Source organism: Atractosteus spatula, chromosome 19 (assembly GCF_055471065.1).
Source record: "Atractosteus spatula isolate fAtrSpa1 chromosome 19, fAtrSpa1.hap1, whole genome shotgun sequence".
Classification (NCBI taxonomy): Eukaryota; Metazoa; Chordata; class Actinopteri; order Semionotiformes; family Lepisosteidae; genus Atractosteus; species Atractosteus spatula.
The window spans coordinates 17,908,894-17,930,960 of NC_142724.1; the positions used below are offsets into that span (position 1 = coordinate 17,908,894).

Below are 22,067 nucleotides of genomic sequence, written 5' to 3' on the forward strand. Positions count from 1 at the left end.
ACATCTCTATAATGACACACTTTCCCTCTGTCCTGTACAACTCAAAACAATAGTGTTGTGTTTATTGTAATGTGACTCCTGCAGGTTTATCTCAGAACAGTTCTGTGATAGAAGGACCTTTAGGCAGGCTGCATGCTGTGGGGAATTTATACACTGTGTACCTGGAGAACCAGACTGGACTGTGGGAGATCAGTATCACATGTTCAAGGCCCTGCACCATCAAAGTCACAGGTGAGCTGTCGCACAGTCTATGTACTGATTGCTAGCTTTAATGAAGTCTGTGTTTTTGATCATGAATGCAGTTTTACATCTTTTGAATTAAGGATAGTATGTTGTGTATAATACAGCTTGCATTATTTGTAGAAGTTGATAATGTTGCTGGGGCTTTTTTTCATGGCATCACTACACATTTCTGAGTAGTAATTATTTTCATTGGCTTACTGTTTTTTTTCTTGTTTAAGAATTCTCTTTTCTCTTTTCTATAATATTTTTTCTGAAATTGTTCCTATGGATCAGTTCCTGTGCATCTTCACATTCACTAAGTTTCTTTTAGGATTACAGACTGTTAACAGAGATGATTTTGTGTTGTTAAGTTCTTCAAAGTAGAACTAGGTTAAGTGTGTATGGTAGCGCAGTGGTTACCATTGCTGCCTTACAGCTACAGGGCCCCTTGGTTCCATTTCTGGGTGTTATAGCCAGTGCTGCCCCCCAGAAATTTAGGTGCTACAGACCCAATAGCTAGGCTTCTGGCTCACACCACAGGCACAAGACAATCTGGCACCAAGCCAGCCCGAGGCAACACTGTTCGCTTGTGTCCACAGCTGGAGTCCAGAAGCAAGGACTGCAGGGTGTTGCTCTTATTAGATTTGCAGAGGATTACTGCAGCCAGTCTTCTGAGGAAAAAAGGCCATGCAGGATGGAGGACATCCTGCTGGAGTCGCCCAGGGTGAAATTATGCGGATTGACTGACTGGAGAGCTGGAAGAGCAGTCCAGAGCTGTGCTTCATATAGAAAGCATTGCAGGGACGAGGAGTCTAATTTTCCTGGCTGGCAGGAAACACCCAATAGGGGAGTCTTATCCACAGACCAGGCCACATTTGCACTGTCAGCCTGGTCTCCTGGAAGACAGTCCTCAGGGGAAGCACTGTCTGGAAAAGGACAGAACCAGATTTCCAGGCACCATCAGGACTGGGCAAGGAGACATCTGCTGAGCTTCTCTCTCAACCACTGGAATCCTCCAGGCAGCACAGCCACAGGCAGAGCTACCGCCGAAGCCCCAGGGAACTAGAAACCAGGAACATGAAGGGCTCCACTTGGACACTGGAAGGTGGCTTAGGATTAAAGTGAAAAGGAGTCATCAATCACCAAGGAGAGATAGTGCAGGGTTTAAATACTCTCAGAGCACCTGCTGCAGTAAGAGCTCTTACTACAACCAGGTGCCCTGCATTGTTACACTGGCCCGTGGATTAATAACACAGCGAATAATAATTATCGGAGTTGGTTCAGTGGTGAAAGGTTTATGGTTTTATTGGAAGATTAATGAATTGATAATAGAAATAAGAGTGGGAGTCGTGGGAGGAGTTTGAGGAGGAGTCCTGGGAGAGTTCCTGGGAGAAAAGTAGCTACAAACTCCTAATGTCTCAATGTCTCAGGGCTTAAATAGTGTTTGAGGTTCCCTTAACGATGCTGATAGGCCTGGCCTGATCTCATTAAGGATGGCCCTGATAAACTCCTTCCACATGTGGAATGTGAAGCAGCTGCCCTGGAGCTCATCAGGCCATCACACCTGGGGCAGAGGTGGCCCCTGATCTGGAGCCTGGGGTGCAGGTGGCTCCTGACCTAGAGCCCAAGGCACAGGTGGCCACTGACCCGGGACTTGGAACTGAATCCTGAATCCGGTTGCAGAGGTTTGGTGCTGTCTCTATGGCCCAGGGTCCTGCAGTCTTCAGCCACTGAACTCCAATGTGTAGAGTCTCAGATGTTCTGTAACGCTGGCCCCATGGATAGAAAGGAGCTCGTCCGACACCGTGGAGGAACATTTACTGGGGCTTGATGGTATTTTCCCTGTCATACTTAAGAAAATGAGAAATGTTTTTCCTGTGCTCCTTGCTAGAATTTCAATTTTATATTTCAGCCCTCACTTAGAATGGGAGAGTATCCAAAAATTGGAAAATTCAATCTATATCACTCCACCATAAGAGGTGTAAAACAGAACTGGAAGACTATTATTGATAATGTAATGGAAATGATTGTTAAGGATAAATTAGAAGAATACATAGATATAGAAAACACAAGTAGACAGGATTAAACTAAGGGAGTGTTACACACTCAGTAATGACACACAGGGAGCTGGGGCTACAATTGGAAATGTTAGGTAAATTAATTTAGACCAGAAAATGGGAAATAATTGTTTACTCAGCTAGTAGTAGATATATGAAACAGGCTTCCCATAATAGAAGTGCCAGATACTCACAGCATGCTGCAGTATATTCCATGCCAGAAAATAATTTAAAAATAATAACAGAGCTGTGTGACACATGTTTTCTGGACTTAAATTAAGATATTAAGCATAAGATACCATACAACATTTTTAGAATTATTTGAGTACAATTTGGCGGTCCCCCTGTTTGCAGATGTTTCCAAACTGCAGCTCATAGCAGACTGATAATAAGACTGACACTGAGCTCTGTGAGTAGGAGTCTTATCAGTTAAGACTGGATGGATATCAGGATTGGTTAATGTGTGTGAAAATCCTGAAGAGAAACAAGGAGCCATTGTTAGAGGCCCCAAATTCCAGATTTCCCATTCCTGACTAGGTCACAATTTGAGGCATTCCAGGAATTGCATAAGTTGTTGCTGTACTCATGTATACAATATGGGTCCCCTTTGTCTAATTAGAGGATAGTCCTTCTTGCCTTATGCCTTTCCCACTTCAGGTTAGGGATGGCAGTGACTTATCATGCTGTGTCAGAGATTCCTGGGACTGATGGCTGACTAGTTATACCTGCTCTGAGCCTTTATCTATCTTCATCTCTTGCTGAGAAGCCTTCCCTGCGTAAAGGGATCCCACCAGTCTCTCTGTTTCCATAGAAAATTTGTAAACACACAGGATAGGATTCCACAATCGGTTGGAAAGTCTTCCCCAATGGAAGTCAGTGCACTCAGGTGCTCTGGAGCTCAGAGTAGTTTTTATCCCTTCAGCACACCCTTCCTTTGTTTCAGTAATGGCATGTACACGTTTTCTTTACATTGGCCCATTTGATAAGAACTGTAAAAATGGAATTTAATCATTTATATGATGACGGAAGATGATAACATGACATGATTGTTTTACATTAGGATAACATATTGTAAAATTTGTAATGTGTCAGTAATGTTCTACATTATAGTGCAATATGGAAAACAAGATCTAGTAATTAGTACTGCTTAAGTATTATATGGGTAGGAAGTCTAATGAGCATTACCTTTCCATGCAATCAGGGATGTTATTCGCAGACGTCTAGCCAAGATATGTCAACTCTTTGTTGGAATGGGAGCACACATTAACTTGATACAAAATACCAATGTATAAAAGGGGAGAGAGTGAAAAAAGGCTACAAAAACGAAAAGATCTCAGGTCATTGTCATGAGGAAAGCTCTTCAGTCTAATACAAAGAAGATTAAGAGATTTGGTTTGACTGGTTTGAACAATTTCAACACAATTGTTCCCACTAAGCTGGTCCTGAAACTTTAGAATCTGGACTTGTGCAATTCCATCTGCAACTGGATACTGGAGTTTCTGATGGGTAGACCACAGGTACAAGAATGTACGGCTTGTTCATCTATGACTGTACAGCCATTTACAACAGCAACCACATTATTAAGTTTGCTGATGACACCACAGTTATTGGGCTGATCACAATGATGAGTCTAGATACAGTAGTAAGGTGGAGCACCTAATAAGGATTAACAAGACAAAAGACTCATTGTGGACTTCAGGAGACCCAGAGGCAGTCTCGCCCCAATCAGTATTGAGGGCAAACTGCCAACTGCTTCAGATTCCTCGGACTGCAGAACTCCGCCAGCTTGGCTTAGCCTCACAACACAAAAGCCAATCTGAAAAGGCCCAACAGCGCCTCCACCTTCTGCGGTGCCTAAAGGAATGCGGTATGGGGAAGCAGCTACTCTTGAACTTTTATTGCAGTACCATAGAAAGTGCCCTTATTGGTGGAAAGCTTTTTTGAAATTATAAATATAAAAAATGAAAGCTGTATTTATCAATTTCTATTACAGTAACTGCCAACAAATGAAGGGTTTTTGAAAGTTTTCAGATCCTGATAATTCGATTGAAGACTTTGCATCACATTTATTTGGGCTGATGACTGTGTCTGTTCACAGGTCAGAGTGTCATCGGTTTCCTGTATTCCTTTGTGCAGCTCTTTCAGGGACCTCACCCTGGCTTGGCATTGATAGAGGGGCGCCCCCAAGTTGGTAAGATAGGAAAGTCAGTTGTTTCAAGTGAAAATGGGTACATAATAAGTGAAATGCTGATGGTGGCATGTGGTTGCTTTAATGTTCTATTAAGTTTCTTTTTTTTGTATTGACACACAGTTTACCTGTATCAATTTCTCTCATCTCTGTTTCTCTTTCATCTTAATTTCTAAAAATATTTGGATATTTTTCCTATTTTTTTCAGATTTGTGTCTGAATTTGAATGTATTATCCTGCTTTATAAAACAGTGCTGCAAAAGAAAAATCATATATTTCTTCTAGAGAGACAACATTTTCTTATCTAGACATGACTAAGCAGAGAACGTAAATCTCCAAGTAGATTCTCAAATTTAAAACTCCTTTTTTCAGGATTTAGGGCTTCATTAACTCAACTGCAGTAGTACTAGTTCATGCATGTATTAAATTTGATTAAATATAACAATACATCATACAGCAACGTTCCCAAGGTACAATATGGAATATAGCGTGAACAGAAAAAATGATATTTAGTACAATATGTGAATAATTTAAATACATCGAAATTTTTCAATTATGATTTCTGGAAATGTGTGCAATATCTGGATGTCATTATCCTCATTGTCACCTATAATCTAGCTCTCAGCCTTTCTCATTGTTTTTTTTCCACAGGCAAGAATGCCACTCTGTTAGTGTCAGTAACGGGCTCTGAGTCTCTGAGAGTGACAGAGGTCTCTCTAGTGTCGGCTTCTGGTTCAAGAGTGCAGAGGGGCAGTGTTACTCCACTGGACAGGAATGACAGGAGAGAATATCTGGTGTCAGTACCCAGTGTACCTGCAGGGCAGTTCAGTGTCTTACTGATTGGGGTGGACAATACTTCATCCACACCCTTCCAGAGGCAATCCAACACTCAATTTACATCCACCAGCATTGAGGTCAAGGCAAGTAAACACTCTTACCAGCAGTTTGGTGGGTAAGGTTGGGTAAACAAATGTTCAACTGAAATGTGTCTATTTATAATTGGTTTAAACATGACAGATACAGATACTGTCTTTTATTTTCATTCTTTATATATTTTTTTTTCCTTTGACCTCATAAAGCTAAAATTAAGAGAAAAGAAGTCTGATGTCCTAAGCATGCAATAAACAATATCCTAAGCAGTTGAGAGTAACTATAGTGCTGGTATGATTGTGTTACTTTGTGGGTCGATTCACTGGTGAAATAACGTAGACTGTTTACCTCACAGGCTCAGGCCAACACAACTCTGGAGCCTGGGAAAGATTTCATCATCCCCTTCACTGTAGCGACCAATGGGATGGGAGAAACATACACCATCAATGCACGAGATGACAAGGGATTCGTCAAAGCATTCACAGACAAGTGAGTACAACAAAAAAAAAAAACAGAGGAAGAGAAACAAACAAATAAGAAGTCATATTACTTTTCTTCTGACATAAATAGTTTAAAATAAATTACGCAATAGATGCGTCAGTAATATTGCCCCAACCCCCGGAGCACTGGATTATTGTTAATAAAAGTCTTGGTACTTAATAGAGTTTAATTTAGTTTTGATTCTTTTCCAAACTTTGCATATTAGAGGGAGCCTATTTCCTCTGTCACCTGGGTCATGCATGACAATTTTAATGTCAGCAGCTCCACTATAAAGTAATTCTGGAAGACAAAAGTGAGAAATTGCCTCACCAGTTGAATTAAGGGGAAACCTTTGGGAGGCCAGAAAGTCCAATTGTATAGATAAATTTAACAGGGGTTATTTGTGGAGGATTTTCTTGTCCACAGGGAAATGTGACACTTTACTGTATTGTAAGCACTACTGCAGTAAACTGGATTTGCTTTGTTGACTCCAGTACTAGCACATACCTTAACCTGCTTAGCTTTTGTGATCTGAAAGGGTACAATAATGCTATTCTGCATTGCAAACATGAAAATGTAAATATATAATAAAATAGTAGCTAAATATAGCCAAGTAGTTTTTGAGATTACAAGCTATGGAGAAGAGCTTATTCTTATTAAACATGTCTTTATTACTCCAATGTATTTAGCTACAGTACTACATAATTACATCTTAATGTCATGATGCTGGTGTCTCGGGGTTACACAAAAAATAAAAAACTACACAAAGTAAACAAAATTTGAAGTTTTTTTAACTGGAAAGTTCACACGGTAGAACAGAAATATATGAATGGTTACAAACAGCAGGAGGCCATTTGAGCCATTTTTCCATTGGATAGTTAGTATTCAGGGTTAGTAACATCTTAACAAAAAGAACCATGTTCAATCACCATGGTTTGACATCAGGATTTTCAGATCCACGAATGCTCACGAAGAGTGACTTGTATCTGGTTACATACAGATGCAGCCATTCAAAACGAGCAGGGTACGCTGCGGTAAAATGGGGTGGGCGTGTCGCATCACAATGCGTCATAACGGGTCATATCGCATCATACTGTATAATACCGCAGTTATGATATTAGTATCCGGAATCACCACCAGGTGGAGCTAATAAAGCTTAACCTCTCATGTACAGATGCAGCCATTCAAAATGCGTGAGGTATTTCGCGGCATACCCCGGTGGGCGTGTCACAGTATCACGCGGTATGACGCAGTTAACGTGGTGTCACGTGGTTAACTATCCGGCGTCGCCTTGTAAAACCGCCAGGGGGAGCTTAACCTCTCATGTACAGCATTTGAGCCTTTAATTTTGAACTGTGTATTACAGCATGTTAATCATCAGTCATTAAAATGTTGGTATATTTTATGAAAGCAAGATTGCTCAGTTGGACAAAAGTACACAACCTACCTTTATCAGAAATATCAAAGCCTTTACTGAAGATATTACTAATAGTATTAATAATGGATGACTTTGGACAAGCTGTATACTCAAAGTATAATTTCTTTAGCACATTTGTACAAGCACTTGGAATCTGTCCAAGCCATACTTTGTCAGGCATTTTGTTTTACTTCAACGGGCATAAAAACGTCCTTGCTTTTAACAGGGCGTTTCATAATTTCTAGCTACGAAAATGATTTAAAATGCGACACCTATCATTCAACTAGAGCTTAAAATATCACAAGGAAAAATACACACCGTTATTCCATTTCTCCCTAAACATTGTAAGCTTCGAAGTCTTTAACTAACGTGATACCGGAGTCAACAAGCATACTTTTAGAATTTGATTAAAAGGGAATATAATATGGAATCGCGTATCTCAAGAAATTAATAACGGTATGATTATATCCGTGTACTGCGGCAGGGCTGTGTAGGGCTGTTTCGCCTGCTTGTTCATGCAAGCTGTCTTGTAGCCTACTGGTCTAGGTGCGTGACTACCAACTGGTAGGTTGTGTGTTCAAATCCAGCTGGTGCTGGACCTTCCAGTTTTATTTATTTATTTTTTAATCACGTAACATAAACATATTACCGTATGCAAACTGTACTGTATACAATATGTATATGTATATTTAATGTCTTAACTGTGCCCGTTTAAGTATTGAATATTCATATCTAATTTTACCACTGAAGGGAAATCTTAACATAAACATACAGTATATGGCTGGTCTCGGTACTTTAAAGAAAAAAATACACACCAGTATTCCATTTCTCCCTAAACATTGTAAGCTTCGAAGTCTTTAACTAACGTGATACCGGAGTCAACAAGCATACTTTTAGAATTTGATTAAAAGGGAATATAATATGGAATCGCGTATCTCAAGAAATTAATAACGATATAATTATATTCATGTTGCAAAAGAACTGCAACGGACATAAAAACTCCCTTGCTTTTAACAGAGCGTTCCATAATTTCTAACTACGAAAATGCCAGGTGAAAGGATTTGTAAACATATTTTGTTAAAGCAAGTCAGTTTTTTCTGCAACACATAAAATACATTTTTCCAAGAAAGTTTAGCCTTTGTCACTAATGAAACCACTAAATAAAGACATAAATATAGAAATCTTAAGATTTGTTTTATTTAATGTTGGTAGCAGGATGAACTGTCAGAGTGTATATTTTGTCGCAAAGTTGCTGCAAGATGTTAACAGTGAAAAAGGTATTTGGAAATGAGTTATTTCAAGATGAAAAAGAAAACATACACGAAACATGGTTTCATTATGACCAGAATCGGTCTTGAGATATTTTTAACTTGATTTACAGTATTTGAGAGGTATGTCTTAACACCGATACTACAGTGCTTAAGTCCTGCTCACGTATATGTTTCTAGGTTTATATTATGCATTTCATACGGTCAAATTACTTTTGAGCAACTAATAAGAAGCGCGAAACGGTATGCGTTTTACTTTCGTTTTGTGCTGGGACCCGTGGATTGATTAGAGATATCAAGTACATACAAGTCATTTTTTAAATGTTGTAGTTCGTCTTGAAAAAATGTTACGAGTACATCATCTATCAACAATCACACAGGTTCTGTTTCCATATTGCGGATTTTGGTTAGGTATTATCAAATCCAGTGGCGCTGTTAGTTTACTGAGTCCCATGTCACATGGTCTGTGATTGAAACCGGAAAAAACGGTTTAATTCGTCACAGCCAGCACTCTTCAGGTGTGAGGGTCTTCTGCTCAGAATGAAACGCTAAAATGTTTGTGTATATTCTAATGGTAGTGGGGGCAGGGTGTGTGGGAACAGGTTTGGTTGAAATTGCATTGGAGATCTATGTTCTTCACACCTGAAACATTTTCTCTGAAAGCATTTTCTTCGCAGTTTAACCGATCTTGTTACAGCATGTTACAGTTTACTATTATTAACCATATTAATTTTAAGTGCTTAATGTAAAATCTTGTAAAAATATATTTTCATTGTTCAAATATACATTAAGTCTGACTATCATATAATAAGTTAAATACAAAACTAAAGAAAAAAATAGGGTTAAATATAATTCAAAATATTTTGCTAACAATGTTAACTGTTTATGAATAATAAAATGTATTAACTAAGGAGTAGGATGGCACAGTTGTTAGTATGTTTTTTGTTTTGTTTCTTTTTCATAAATACAACAGTAGTACCTGATGTCTCAGTGGCTTTCAAAATTAAATTATTTCTCCCTAAACATTTTAAGCATCGAAGTCTTTAACTAACGCGATACCGGAGTCAACAAGCATACTTTTAGAATTTGATTAAAAGGGAATATAATATGGAATCGCGTATCTCCAGAATTTAAAGACCAGACAATCGCAAACTCGTTTTCAATAAAATTATTTTATTCATTCAGCAGTTTTCATTGACAACATTGTTTTTTTTTCAATTCCTCTTGTCTAACAGGAATGTTTTGTTTGTGGACAGACTGTTAGACAAGAGGAAATTTGTCTAACAAATTAAAAAACTCCATCCCGGCCTCTCAGTTCACCACCGCGCAGGACTCTGTTGATGCTGTCCCCGCCGGCTATCTCCCCCCAGGAAGCACAGCGGAATTCACAGATGCCAGTGGGACGAATAATTCTCCCAGATGTCCAACTGCTACCCATCACCCAGGAGATGGAGGGGGGGTTGTACTTGCAGTGCATCGGCATAGACGGGAAAGCAAGAGCCGACCGCTACGCCGCCCTCGTGTTTCGAAATCTTGTGACTTTTGAAATTTACTGGGGGTGGACCACGTCTGTAAATTTCGATGGGTCCAGAGGCAAAAGTGCCTTGCCTTGCAATCTCCGGGAAACCATTAGTACGATGGTGAATCGGAGATTCTCAACCCTTGCTGCGTACGACTGGAAAAGAATTCGTGATCGGATCAACGAAATGCTTCGTAGGAGGAGGCGGTCTTTTCCTCTTGTCTAACAGTCTGTCCACAAACAAAACATTCCTGTTAGACAAGAGGAATTGAAAAAAAAACAATGTTGTCAATGAAAACCGGTGTGTGTGTCTCTCCCTGCTGGATGTCCCTCTCACAAACTGCTGAATGAATAAAATAATTTTATTGAAAACGAGTTTGCGATTGTCTGGTCTTTAAATTCTGGAGATACGCGATTCCATATGATATTCCCTTTTAATCAAATTCTAAAAGTATGCTTGTTGACTCCGGTATCGCGTTAGTTAAAGACTTCGATGCTTAAAATGTTTAGGGAGAAATGGAATACTGGTGTGTATGTTTTCTTTAAAGTACCGAGACCAGCCATATACTGTATGTTTAAGTTCCAAAATTAATATCGTTTATGGGCTTCACACGCGTTGCAGTATGCTCAGGCACTAAGTAAAAGGAGATGCTTCGTATTGCTTGACTAATTTTAAAAACTAAGTTATAAATGCAGGCGCTGCTCTGGTGCGTCGGCTCCTACACAGTGCCTGTCTGCTGTAAGCGTTACAATATACATACCCAACACTGCTTGTACCCATCTGTCATGCAAATAAAACACCTTGAATTGAATTGAATTGAGGGGAGAAGGGGGGGATACTAAAGCCAATACTGGCTCAATGGGCTTTGACGTGCTAATGCGTTGGTTTAACAGTCCGGGTGTGGCAGGCTTCCAATGTCAACTCGACTCGATTGGAAGACAATGAACGTATTTTAGCCCTAAATGAATTAATAGCAAACATGGTTTACATAAAATACATTTTTCCAAGAAAGTTTATAATAATACGATCTATAGTTGAAATCTGAGCCTACTTTAAAAATAAAGGAAAAGCATTTTCAGAGAGCAATCACGCTGTGTTTATGTAGAAAAAGCGATTAGGTTTATGAGCAATCTAATTACCTAATCACTTAAAACGCTATATAAAATAAAGTTTATTTAGAGATGAATGATCAGTGTGGTAGTTTAAATAATGTGAGTCAGGAAACTAACACAGCGCCACCGGATTTAATAACGCAATAAAAACGCTATAAAATAATGTGACACAGTACAGCACAGTACAATAATACTGACCATGACTTTAGAAGCATAAATTACCTTACACTCAATTTAAACACAAGCTGTCTTTCTGTATGAACCTCTAAGCTGGTTCATACAGAAAATGTAGAAATGCATTAGCCTGATTATGATTAAAAACACATAATTAAACACGCGTTTGCGATTTAAATCAGAACACGATTTAAATCAATATAAATGTTTATATTGTAACGCATACTGTCCAGCCTCCATTTCTCTATAAAAATTTACTGTTGCACACACACACACAATAGAAGCAGGAACCGCTGTCAGAAGGGAAGATATGTTCAAAATATCGCAAATATCGATCATGTTGCGATATTTTGAAATATAAAAGTCAACTGATTGTCCATAATATCGCTTACCTATTTTTTCGAAGAAATGTTTGTTAAAATAAAAGTCCAGCACCAGCTGGATTCGAACACACAACCTGCCAGTTGGTAGTCACGCACCTAGACCAGTAGGCTACAAGAGAGCTCGCATGATCAGGCAGACGAAACAGCCCTACACAGCCCTGCCGCAGTACACGGATATAATCATACCGTTATTAAATTCTTGAGATACGCGATTCCATATTATATTCCCTTTTAATCAAATTCTAAAAGTATGCTTGTTGACTCCGGTATCACGTTAGTTAAAGACTTCGAAGCTTACAATGTTTAGGGAGAAATGGAATACCGGTGTGTATTTTTTTCTTTAAAGTACCAAGACCAGCTATATACTGTATGTTTATGTTCCAAAATTAATATCGTTTATGGCCTTCACACGCGTTACAGTATGCTCCTATTCTTTTTATGCTCAGCTACTAAGATTTCCCTTCAGTGGTAAAATTCAATATCTACAACGGGCACAGTAAAGACGTTTACAGTAAGTCTTTCTACGACAGACCAACGGACCACGAGTGCCCCTGTCGGTCAACCAATCATGCACCGCGGTATCCCGTGTCATCATACCTGCGGTATCTGTACCGCAGTGTCTGTACCGCGCACTTTGAATGGCTGCATCTGTACAGCATGAGAAAGTGCCATGTGTTTTCTGTCACCAGAAAATGCATAGTTTCAAATCCCAGTCACTGCTGAAGGACAATCTTTTTCCAATAAAGAATTTAAGTTGTGTACTCTTTAGACGTTTAAGAATTTTAAACCGTGTATTACAGCATGTTAATCATTAAACATTAAAAAGTCGGTATATTTTATAAAAGCAAGATTGCTCAGTTGGACAAAAGTACACAACCTACCACCTTTATCATAAATATTTTAATTATGCAGAAATATTTTATGCATCAAAATCTTTACAGAAGATATTACTAATAGCATTAATAATGAATGACCTTGGACAGGCAGTAAGCTCAAAGTATTGCTGTAGTCCACTTTCTTTGTAGCCTTTCACATGCTCATAAACAATATTAATTTAGGAACATAAACATATTATGTAAACTGTATATGGCTGGTATTGGTAGTTTAAAGAAAAACTACATACCAGTATTCCACTTTCTTCTTAAACATTTTAAGCATCAAAGTCTTACATGTGGTTATTTTGGAAATGTTTTTACATACTCCTTCTGACCATATTAAGTTTATATACTTCATAACATCACTTTATTAGCCCTATACAATTTCTTGCATTAGGAATTCATCTTTTTGCATACCCCACCATGCTCTCCATGAGACGCAGACACGCAGTCATTGTACAGCGCACCTGGAGCAGTTGGGGTTAAGGACCTTGCTCAAGGGCCCAACGGAGTAGGATTCCTCTGCCAGCTGCAGGATTTAAACCAGCAACCTTGCAGCCACAGGGGCAGGTATTTAGCCACAGAGCCACTGCCACAATGTTTTAACGCTCGTTATTGGAGTAAACAAAAGCATAGTTTTAGAATGTGATTAATAGGGAATATAATATAGAATCGCGTATCTAAAGAAATTAATATCAATATAATTATTTTCTGTACTGTAGCTCAAATAGTAGTATAATACACTTTCTATGGATATGTGTGCTTCAGTTTCACTCCTTCCCATGTGATTATGTCTGTGGTGTGATGGCTTAAGTGTGTGCCTTGTAAGCCTGAGGTCTGGCATTCGGACCCAGTTGTCGCCATGGGTTTTCTTTTAACAAATAAACATTGCTTTGTAAAACTAAAATAGCAAATATTATGCACATTATATTGGCATTTTTTATATTTCTAAATATCACAACATGTTTGAAGCTAAGTCATTTATTAATAAAAACGAATAATTTGAAGCTGCTACTACTGTCATTCTTACTGATAAAAAATATTATCAACGCTATATTGAATTTGTTGGTATTTCTAAATATTACACAATGTTCAAAGTTAAGTGAGTTAAATGATTACCACTTTCTATCAATACTTTCTCTCCTTATCACAGTAAAAGAAACTCATACTTTTCAGAATTTAATTATTAGGGAATATAATATGGAATCACACATCTAAAGAAATTATAACTGTATATGTATTTATATAGCTGGTAGTATTACTGTATTCCACTTTTTTTGTAAACACGCTTTATTAACACCTGAATCGCAGTGGGTGAGAAAGAGACAGAAAAAAAGTGAATCCTGTTTTTGTTTAATGGTCTGTAGCTCAAATCCTGCTTAAAATTAGACACAAGAAGAGTATTATTGGACAATGTTTTGAGGCTAAAGAAATTAATAACGATATTAATTTAAAGATCTAAATATAGTGAAACGCATACGGCCAACATTACAGTTGTGCAACCCGGCTTGCCAGCGCAGTGACGTCACACAACCTGTCCTGAGGCTAGCTGGTGTCTGTGTGGCTCGGGCCACACATACCTCAGGATGATGATGTCACTGCCTTTCATATGAATCCTTTCATATGGAAACATTTTGACACTGCGCTCAACAATCTTAGGAAGAACACGAAACACCTGGTATTAGATTAATTAAAAAAACTTTTTTTGTAAAAACTGCACCAGGTAGTAGAACTTGTTTATAGGTCTGAAGTAGAGTTAACAGCTTCAGATTTTAAAGGTTAATAATAATATCTTCAGTGTCGCATTAACATTGCAATGTTCTTCCAAGTGTAAAAAGAGGTGGTACACAACATGTCTCCTCTATAAAGTTTCAGTTTACAGTTTAAAGACTGTCCAAGATAATGTATTATGAATAATATCTTACGTATCACATTAAAATTGGAACGCTTTTCATAGGCGTAAATCCACCTATTTCCTAACCGCTTTATCCAGGACAGGTAACAGTTTCACCCCTTCCCTCTGCCTGTCTGATCTCTTTTTAACCTTTCTGTGCCTGAATCGCAGCGGGTGAGAAAATAGAAAAAAGTGAATCCTGTTTTTTTTTTATGGTCTGTAGCTCAAATGATCTCTAGGAAAGGCTGTGCTCCCACTACCAGTAGGCTGAGTGAATGATTTTTTTTAATTTTTAAAAAATAAATAAAAAATTAGATATAATGATGTTGTGAGGGTCTGGTGGAATTTCTTTGTAAACTGAAGAGTTTACGTATCGCCTCTTTTTACACTTGTAAAAAAGAACATGCATTGTTAACTATATCACCTGCTACTTCATTTTACACCACGGGAAGACAGGAGAATGTGATTGTACTGTATCTGTACAAAATGTGTGTTGCGTTTAGAAAATTAAAATGTTTAATTAAAAGGTAAAAAAAAACTTACAGCTTACACTAAGTTTCTATGATGATCAAAAGGAAGTGTACTGCATGTCTAATGGTCTAACCAAATTACCCCCATTTTGATTAAAATCGCAAACGCATGCTTGATTAAATGCCTTATTGATTCACAATCTGACAATGCAATGTAAATCGTTATCTTTATCTTCTAAGTCCCTTAATTAACTTTAAACATAGCTTTCCCACCATTTAGATTTACTTTTCATACCATCGTTAAACAAAGCAGGAGCAAATTGTAGTTCCTCATGGGATCGCACGTGGAAAGATTTGATTGTAATCATTTTTTAAATAAATTTTAGAAAAGTGTCATCTATACAAAAAAGTTGTATTTGTTTAATACCACTTGATAGTTATATTATTAGATATAAGAATTCAAGTTGTATACTGTTTAGACTTTTAATCATTTTAAACTGTATTACAGTTCGAGGTGTATTTATATAGCTGGTAGTATTACTGTATTAAAATATATATATAAATATAAATATAGTTGACCCTTACCTGAATAAAAACAGGACATAAATAAAGGGTTTCAGAAATAAAGCACAGCTTAATTCCCATGCTTACAGTCTGGGTAATTGGAGTGAAGGCCGTGAAAACATTTGTTAGTCTGTCTGTGGGGGGAAGGGGGACTTCGCCTATTCTGCTCTGAGAATGTAGAGGGGGAGGAAAAGTGCCCGCGGTCATTTTTTTTCGCTGACAAAGCTGAGTTGTGTTAACAAAAACTACAGTATACTTAACAGCTGTTCAATCGGTTTAATTCAAAACACTTTATTCAGTGGGACAATGTAAAAGATGCCTCAAGCCTTAAAAGGAAATCATACATATTGTAATTGGAATCAAGAATAACAAAGCGGTATTAAAAATACCACTGAAACAATAATAATGTGTCTGGTCATTCTTAACAGTAACTTAACTGTCTTGCATTGTCAGATTGTGAATAAATAAAAGCATTTTATTAAACACGTGTTTGAAATTTTAATCAAGATGGGGGTACTGGGGACTCTCTATTATATTGTAGCGCATTCACCTTGCACTGTGGCTGAAGAGAGCCCGGCTAAAGTACGCACCTTAGGGGCAACACGGGAGTAGTAGTGGTCGTGGCAGGAACTAGGAAAGGCGCTGATCAGTGCAGCTGACCCATTGCAAAACAGACGTACAGTTTGGTGAGATCGCCCAGATTCTTTTAAATAGTTCCCTGGTTTCACATCCCTGTTAGTACGCAATTGCCACCCTATCCCTGTGTAGCTACCTGAATAGACCCCTGTGTGTGGCTGGCTGTGCTGGCTATGCCGAAAAATAAAGAGACGTTTTTCATTCAACAAGTGTCTGAGTCACTGTGTCCGTCCTCGCCAAACCCGAAAATACCACAATATAATAAATGCCCTTAGGCTGGGCAAAAATTAGATATAATGATGTGTTCCTGCTTAACTTAGATATTGCATGATTTTAAAAGCTATAAAAACAGGTGGCTATTATGCACTTAAAAACAGGTGATCTTTCTTCTTCGTGATCAGCTTAGAATCTTTGTGTACACCGTAAGTTTTTTTCTTCTCAGTTAAATGTTTATTTAGTGGTTACATTAGTGGCAAATGCTAAACTTTCAGCTTCAGTAACACGTACGCCGTATGGCCGACATTACATACGTGTTTGTAATGACAATATAGAGTGGATTATATTTATTAGCAGTAATAATATCAGTGGCAGTTTAAAATTATTTGTTGTTATTAATAAATGACTAAGCTTCGAACATGTTGTGATATTTAGAAATATAAAAAATGTTAATATAGTGTCAATAATATTTGCTATTTTAGTCTTTCAAAGAAATGTTTATTTGTTAAAAGAAAATGCATGGTGACAGCAGGGCTAGAACCGCAGACCTCAGGCATATAAGGCACACACTTAAGCCATCATGCCACAGACATAATCATGTGGAAAGGAGTGAAACTGAAGCACAGATATCCATACAAAGTGTATTATACCACTATTTGAGCTACAGTACATGAATACAATTATATCGTTATTGATTTCTTTAGATACGTGATTCAATATTATATTCCCTATTAATCAAATTCTAAAAGTATGCTTTTGTTTACGCCGATAACAAGTGTATTCGCAGAAAAGGTTAAAACATTGACAAAGTATATAAACTTAATATGATCAGAAGGAGCACGTAAAAACGTTTCCAAAACAACCACATGTAAGACTTTGATGCTTAAAATGTTTAGGAAGAAAGTGAAATACTGGTGTGCATTTTTTCAGGATATTTGAGGCATAAACCATCATTTTCTATGACACCATAAAGTAATGCTAAACTTGTTAAGAGTGTTGAGACGAATTAGCTATCAGTTCCAAAGATCTGCAGAAAGGATGAGAGCAGAATGGGAAAGGAGAGTTTAGATGGATTATGCATTTGAAGCCCCTGGAATGACTAAAAAAATTGGAATATTGCTTAGAATAGGGGGTGAAAAAAACACATAGTGAGCAAGAAGTTCACTAAATAGATAGGCTGAAGGAGATTACTTAGTGTAATAGTACAGTATGGAATGAAACACTTCCTTGCTGGACATCCACAGAAAGACTCATTTGCTTTATTATGATGAAGCTGAGTAAATGGCTGACTAAATTTGTAACATTTCTTGTTCTTTGTTAGTCACAGTGAGTTACAGTACTGTACAGGGGTGCGTTTCCCAAAAACAATGAATCTTAGAGATTAACGAGCAACTTTATGATGTATGTATGTAACATACGTGCTACTTTTTCAAGCCTTTCTCAAAACCTCTCTTAATCGGTCATTTTATGAGCGAGTATAAAGTACTTCTTTGTTATCCCCGCCTCTGAAGTCGCTTAGCAAAAAAGCATCACAAGTCGATTGAAAAACAATTGATTGACAATACTTTCATTACATGGTGTCGTTTTTGGTCATTCAGTGGAATGAAATAAAGTTCTGAAAAGGAATAAGAAGTAAACATGACATCATAATTTAACAACAAATTTAGCGAAAGCATATAGATAGGCACAAAAGCGGACACCTATTGTTTCTAAGAGAAAATAAAATAAATGATTGACATGCCGTAAAAGAAAATTAAGATTGGCTGCATGGACAGTGTATGCATCCTGCACAGCGTCTTTGATTTAAAGCAAGAATTTTTTTGGCGCACTGCCATTGTTAAGAATCAGTGTTTCATGAGAAAATACTGCTGTTATTGGGTTGAAGAAACATTAAAATGACAAAATTCAGATGTTGGTGAAAGAAGAGCTGTTTATTCGCACACACACGGGAGAGCAGCTTGCAAAAGATAGTCTCTCCGAAAGACATTGCTCAGCACTTTTTATACACAGTAACAGACAAGCTTGCTACTTTTGACATAGATTACCTAATCCCTAAAATGAACCATCAGTTTTCAGTCCAACTCAGGTAGAAAAATAACTCCTTATTAAGACTTCAGTTATTGCTTACAGTTGCAGAACAGGACATTCGACTTCACTTTTAATGCATTTAAGACATGAGCTGTATTTTTCCACTGACCTATAGATACCCCCTGGTATGTTTCCACTTGCCAGGGTTCTAAGCAGTTAGGAAGATAAAAGACAAGCAGGTTGTTAGCTTTTATAAAATTTATAACATTCCTTCAGTGTGTATTGAAACCACATTTTAAGGTCTTATTAACATGACATCTGGAAAAATTAACTACTAAGCTTGGCATGTGTCACTCAACAAATACAGGACCTATAATCAAATTTAAAAACAAGTAGGTCTAAGTATAAATCTTAGCATTTTTTTAAAATGAAATGTATTGTAACGGATTGGGGCTCTCTGGGCATGTGCCCTCGCTGCAGTTCGTCCCACCTCCGCATGGGATTGAAGTTGAACCGAAGTCTCCGGCGTCATGCAACAGGAAACTTGCCAGGCATATTCATTACAATATAACAAATTTACAAATGCAAGTAGAGGAGAAAATACAGATAAAAGAAAGAAAACATAAACAGAACAAAAAAGCAATTAACTGCCAGCAGTAATGATGTAAATAATTGTGTAACCAAGTTATATTTTTACATATATCAAATGTTTTCCTTGCTTTAGCATTTTTCACCTCCTTTATAGAATTTAAATAAAATTTCAACTCCACCTCAAAAGTACTAAAAGAGGGAGTATTATTGGACCATTTGACTTATGAATTGAAATTTACCCAGGATGACTAACAAATTAATTACTGTATAAATAAATGTTCTTTTTCCAAATTTCCTCTTACATAGTACAACAAAATATCAAAATCCTTCATATAAAATTTTACTATTCTAAATTTCAAAAGAATTGTCATGACGTGAACTTAATGTGCTCTGTCTGGCAATCTCTGTCACTAAGATTGGCGCAAGAGGTAGCCAGTTTAAGAAACACTTAGTGATTAACGAGTGGGTCGGGGGTGTGTAGATTTCGAAGGATTTAACATGCTACTTTAGTTACGATGATTTTGGTGAACACTGGTAAATTAACGATCGATCTTAAGATCGAGTTTACGATGTTCTTAGTGCTACGATACTTTCGGGAAACTCACCCCTGTACAGTTAAGAGGTTAAATTAGCAAAAAAATTTGGCTAATTGTCTATTTACTTAGACACTCTTCTCTTTCCCAGGTTTTTAAATTGTTAAGAATTGTTGAGACCCCCTTCTTTCTGGATGCTTCTCTTTATACTGTAATTGACCTTCCAATTCTCATAAGGACCTAGCAATTTAGGAACGTACATTCCACTGTAGGAACAAGAAAGAGTACCCCATCTCCTGGTTTATTGATCTGGTGTTTTACTTGTACCTGTCTTAGTTGCTCTCTGACAATAAGTATTTTTCTATATTGTTGTCTTCCAGTCTAAATCTGACCAATGGGGGCAGTGCTGAGGGCTCAGTGACACTCGTAGCACCAAATGGCACAGAATCTGGAACAGACGTGTCACTCACCATTGAGGTGGCATCTTCATCCACTGGCGATTTTAACTACATTGTTCTGCGTATCACTGTTGCCAGTAAGGTAAGCCTAAAAGATTAAATATATAAAGCTTGTCTGGTCTTAGTTTAAAATTCAACAGAAAGACTATTGCTGTGCTGCACCCAAAACAAAGTGTGCCATTTGCAGATAGTATTGTTGTCTGAAAGAGTTAGCGTTTAATTGTACTACACTATTCTAATACATTCATATCAGCATGATTCAGGACCGTTGTATAGGCATTTTCCATAATGTCCATAATGAAGGACAGTAGATATACAGTAATATTGTGACAATAATATTTTCAAAATGAGTGAGATTTGTATTGTGTTGTCTTGCAAGGAAAATTAAGCGTTTTTTCACCGTTGCCCATTCAGGTGACAGACTTCCGCCCGCCAGTTTGCAACATAACTTCGGTGACAGCAAACTGTACAGAGGACTGCAGCCTAAAAAACTGGGAACTCTCAGCCAACCTGAGTGACGGGAGAGGGTCAGGAATCCAGAGTGTTTACTCCCGCCTGGGCAATGGCTCACTCAGTATCACACGATCACTGAACACAGAGGGCATCAATGTCACTGTGGCCACCTACAGTGCCACCTGTTGCTCCCCAGATGTAGAAATTATTGCAGTGGATGCTGTGGGCAATGTGGGTACCTGCAGACACTATATCAGGACCTCAGAAATATCAACTACTCGTCCCTCCTCCCCCACCACTACTACCACCACCAGATTCTACTCCACTAACACCACTATCTCTGTCTCAAGTTCTACTCTGTCTATCTCTTCCACAACTGGGGGCTTCTCCTTCACTCTCAAACTGTGCTTAATGCTCTTCCTCACCATCACACTGTCACCTTGAGCTTTTAGCTCATGAACAGATAAAAAGCAGTATGTTACATACACACATGAGAGAACACTATGTACATTTTAAATTCTTTATAGAAAAATACATTGAAAAATAAATATAAAGAATAAAGCATTACAGCAATACAGCATTACATAAAGCATAAGCATGTAATCTTAAAATAAAAAAAGTAAAAATAAAAAGAATGAAGCATCAGCAATCTGTGCAGTTCTGTTGTGCCTCTGTTCCTTATAGTGTGCCTTTGTGTTTGGAGAACTGGACAAAACTAGATGGTATCTGTCTGTGTTTCTGTCTGTTTGGATGCTGGCAGTGTTGGCTGCAGAGAAAGCTTGAATGTTTAGCTGAGGAGATGGTGATATGTGTTTCAAGCAAGCCTTTTGGATTCCTTTTCTCTGATCATTAAGAATTAGATAAGATAACTGATATTATTACAACCAGTGGGTTACAAAAAAAGTGAATAGCAGAAATTGACCAAGCGGATAAATCAATAAGTTTATTAAATAAATAATCATAACTCCTGACTTGTAAATGATTTTGCCAATAATATACCCTTAGGTTGGATACTGAGTTTGTTTCCTGGCACAGCTTTGGTAAAAATTGAAAAGTAATTATTCAGGCACACTGGGTTAAACATTTGTTTATTAACAATGACAGTACTCACACTAAACAAAACACAACATAAACACTGTACAACACACAACTTATAATATTTACAAATTTTCAAATAAGGCACCCCAAAGTCTTAATGTCCTAACTACACAGAAAAAGTCCATACTGCTACAAAGTATTTGATTCTTATATAACACCTACAAAGGCCAAAAGAAAAGAAAAGCTGCCTTCTAAACTAAACAGAATACAACCTGCAGTTAAATTTCTCTCTACACACCTGAATGCTACAAAATGAATTAACCTATCTCTCCATTCAAAAAGTCTACCCACTAAGCAGGAGAGGCTGTTTTTAACTAAGGGATTCTTTACACAGGAAATCAACGTTCAATGTTTTCGGTAACAACAGAATAGCAAGCTCTCTTAACAAGGTTAAAATATTTGACTCCAATCTGGTCTTTCTGGATGATAAGGACAAGGAGCTCTTGCCACCTGTCTTCCTCTCCGGTCTCGTACTGTCTCATCTTGTTTTTCTTTTTTCCTGTTTGTATCTGCTTGTTTTCATGCTCTGTTTTTGGACTCTTGATTGACAAGAATCATCT

At 37.6% G+C, this 22,067-nt stretch overlaps 1 protein-coding gene across 1 annotated transcript in view; it reads left to right on the forward strand.

Moving 5' to 3' along the window:
- LOC148818160 (von Willebrand factor A domain-containing protein 7-like) overlaps window positions 1–21,055 on the forward strand; it is a 130,567-nt gene extending 109,512 nt beyond the window's left edge. Inside the window, exons 11-16 of the mRNA XM_088937429.1 lie at window positions 85–231; window positions 4,378–4,470; window positions 5,119–5,387; window positions 5,693–5,826; window positions 19,879–20,038; window positions 20,371–21,055. Coding sequence (XP_088793555.1) covers window positions 85–231; window positions 4,378–4,470; window positions 5,119–5,387; window positions 5,693–5,826; window positions 19,879–20,038; window positions 20,371–20,853 — 1,286 coding nt within the window. The 3' untranslated portion in view covers window positions 20,854–21,055. The remainder of the gene's footprint in view (window positions 1–84; window positions 232–4,377; window positions 4,471–5,118; window positions 5,388–5,692; window positions 5,827–19,878; window positions 20,039–20,370) is intronic.
- Window positions 21,056–22,067: the final 1,012 nt, after the last annotated feature.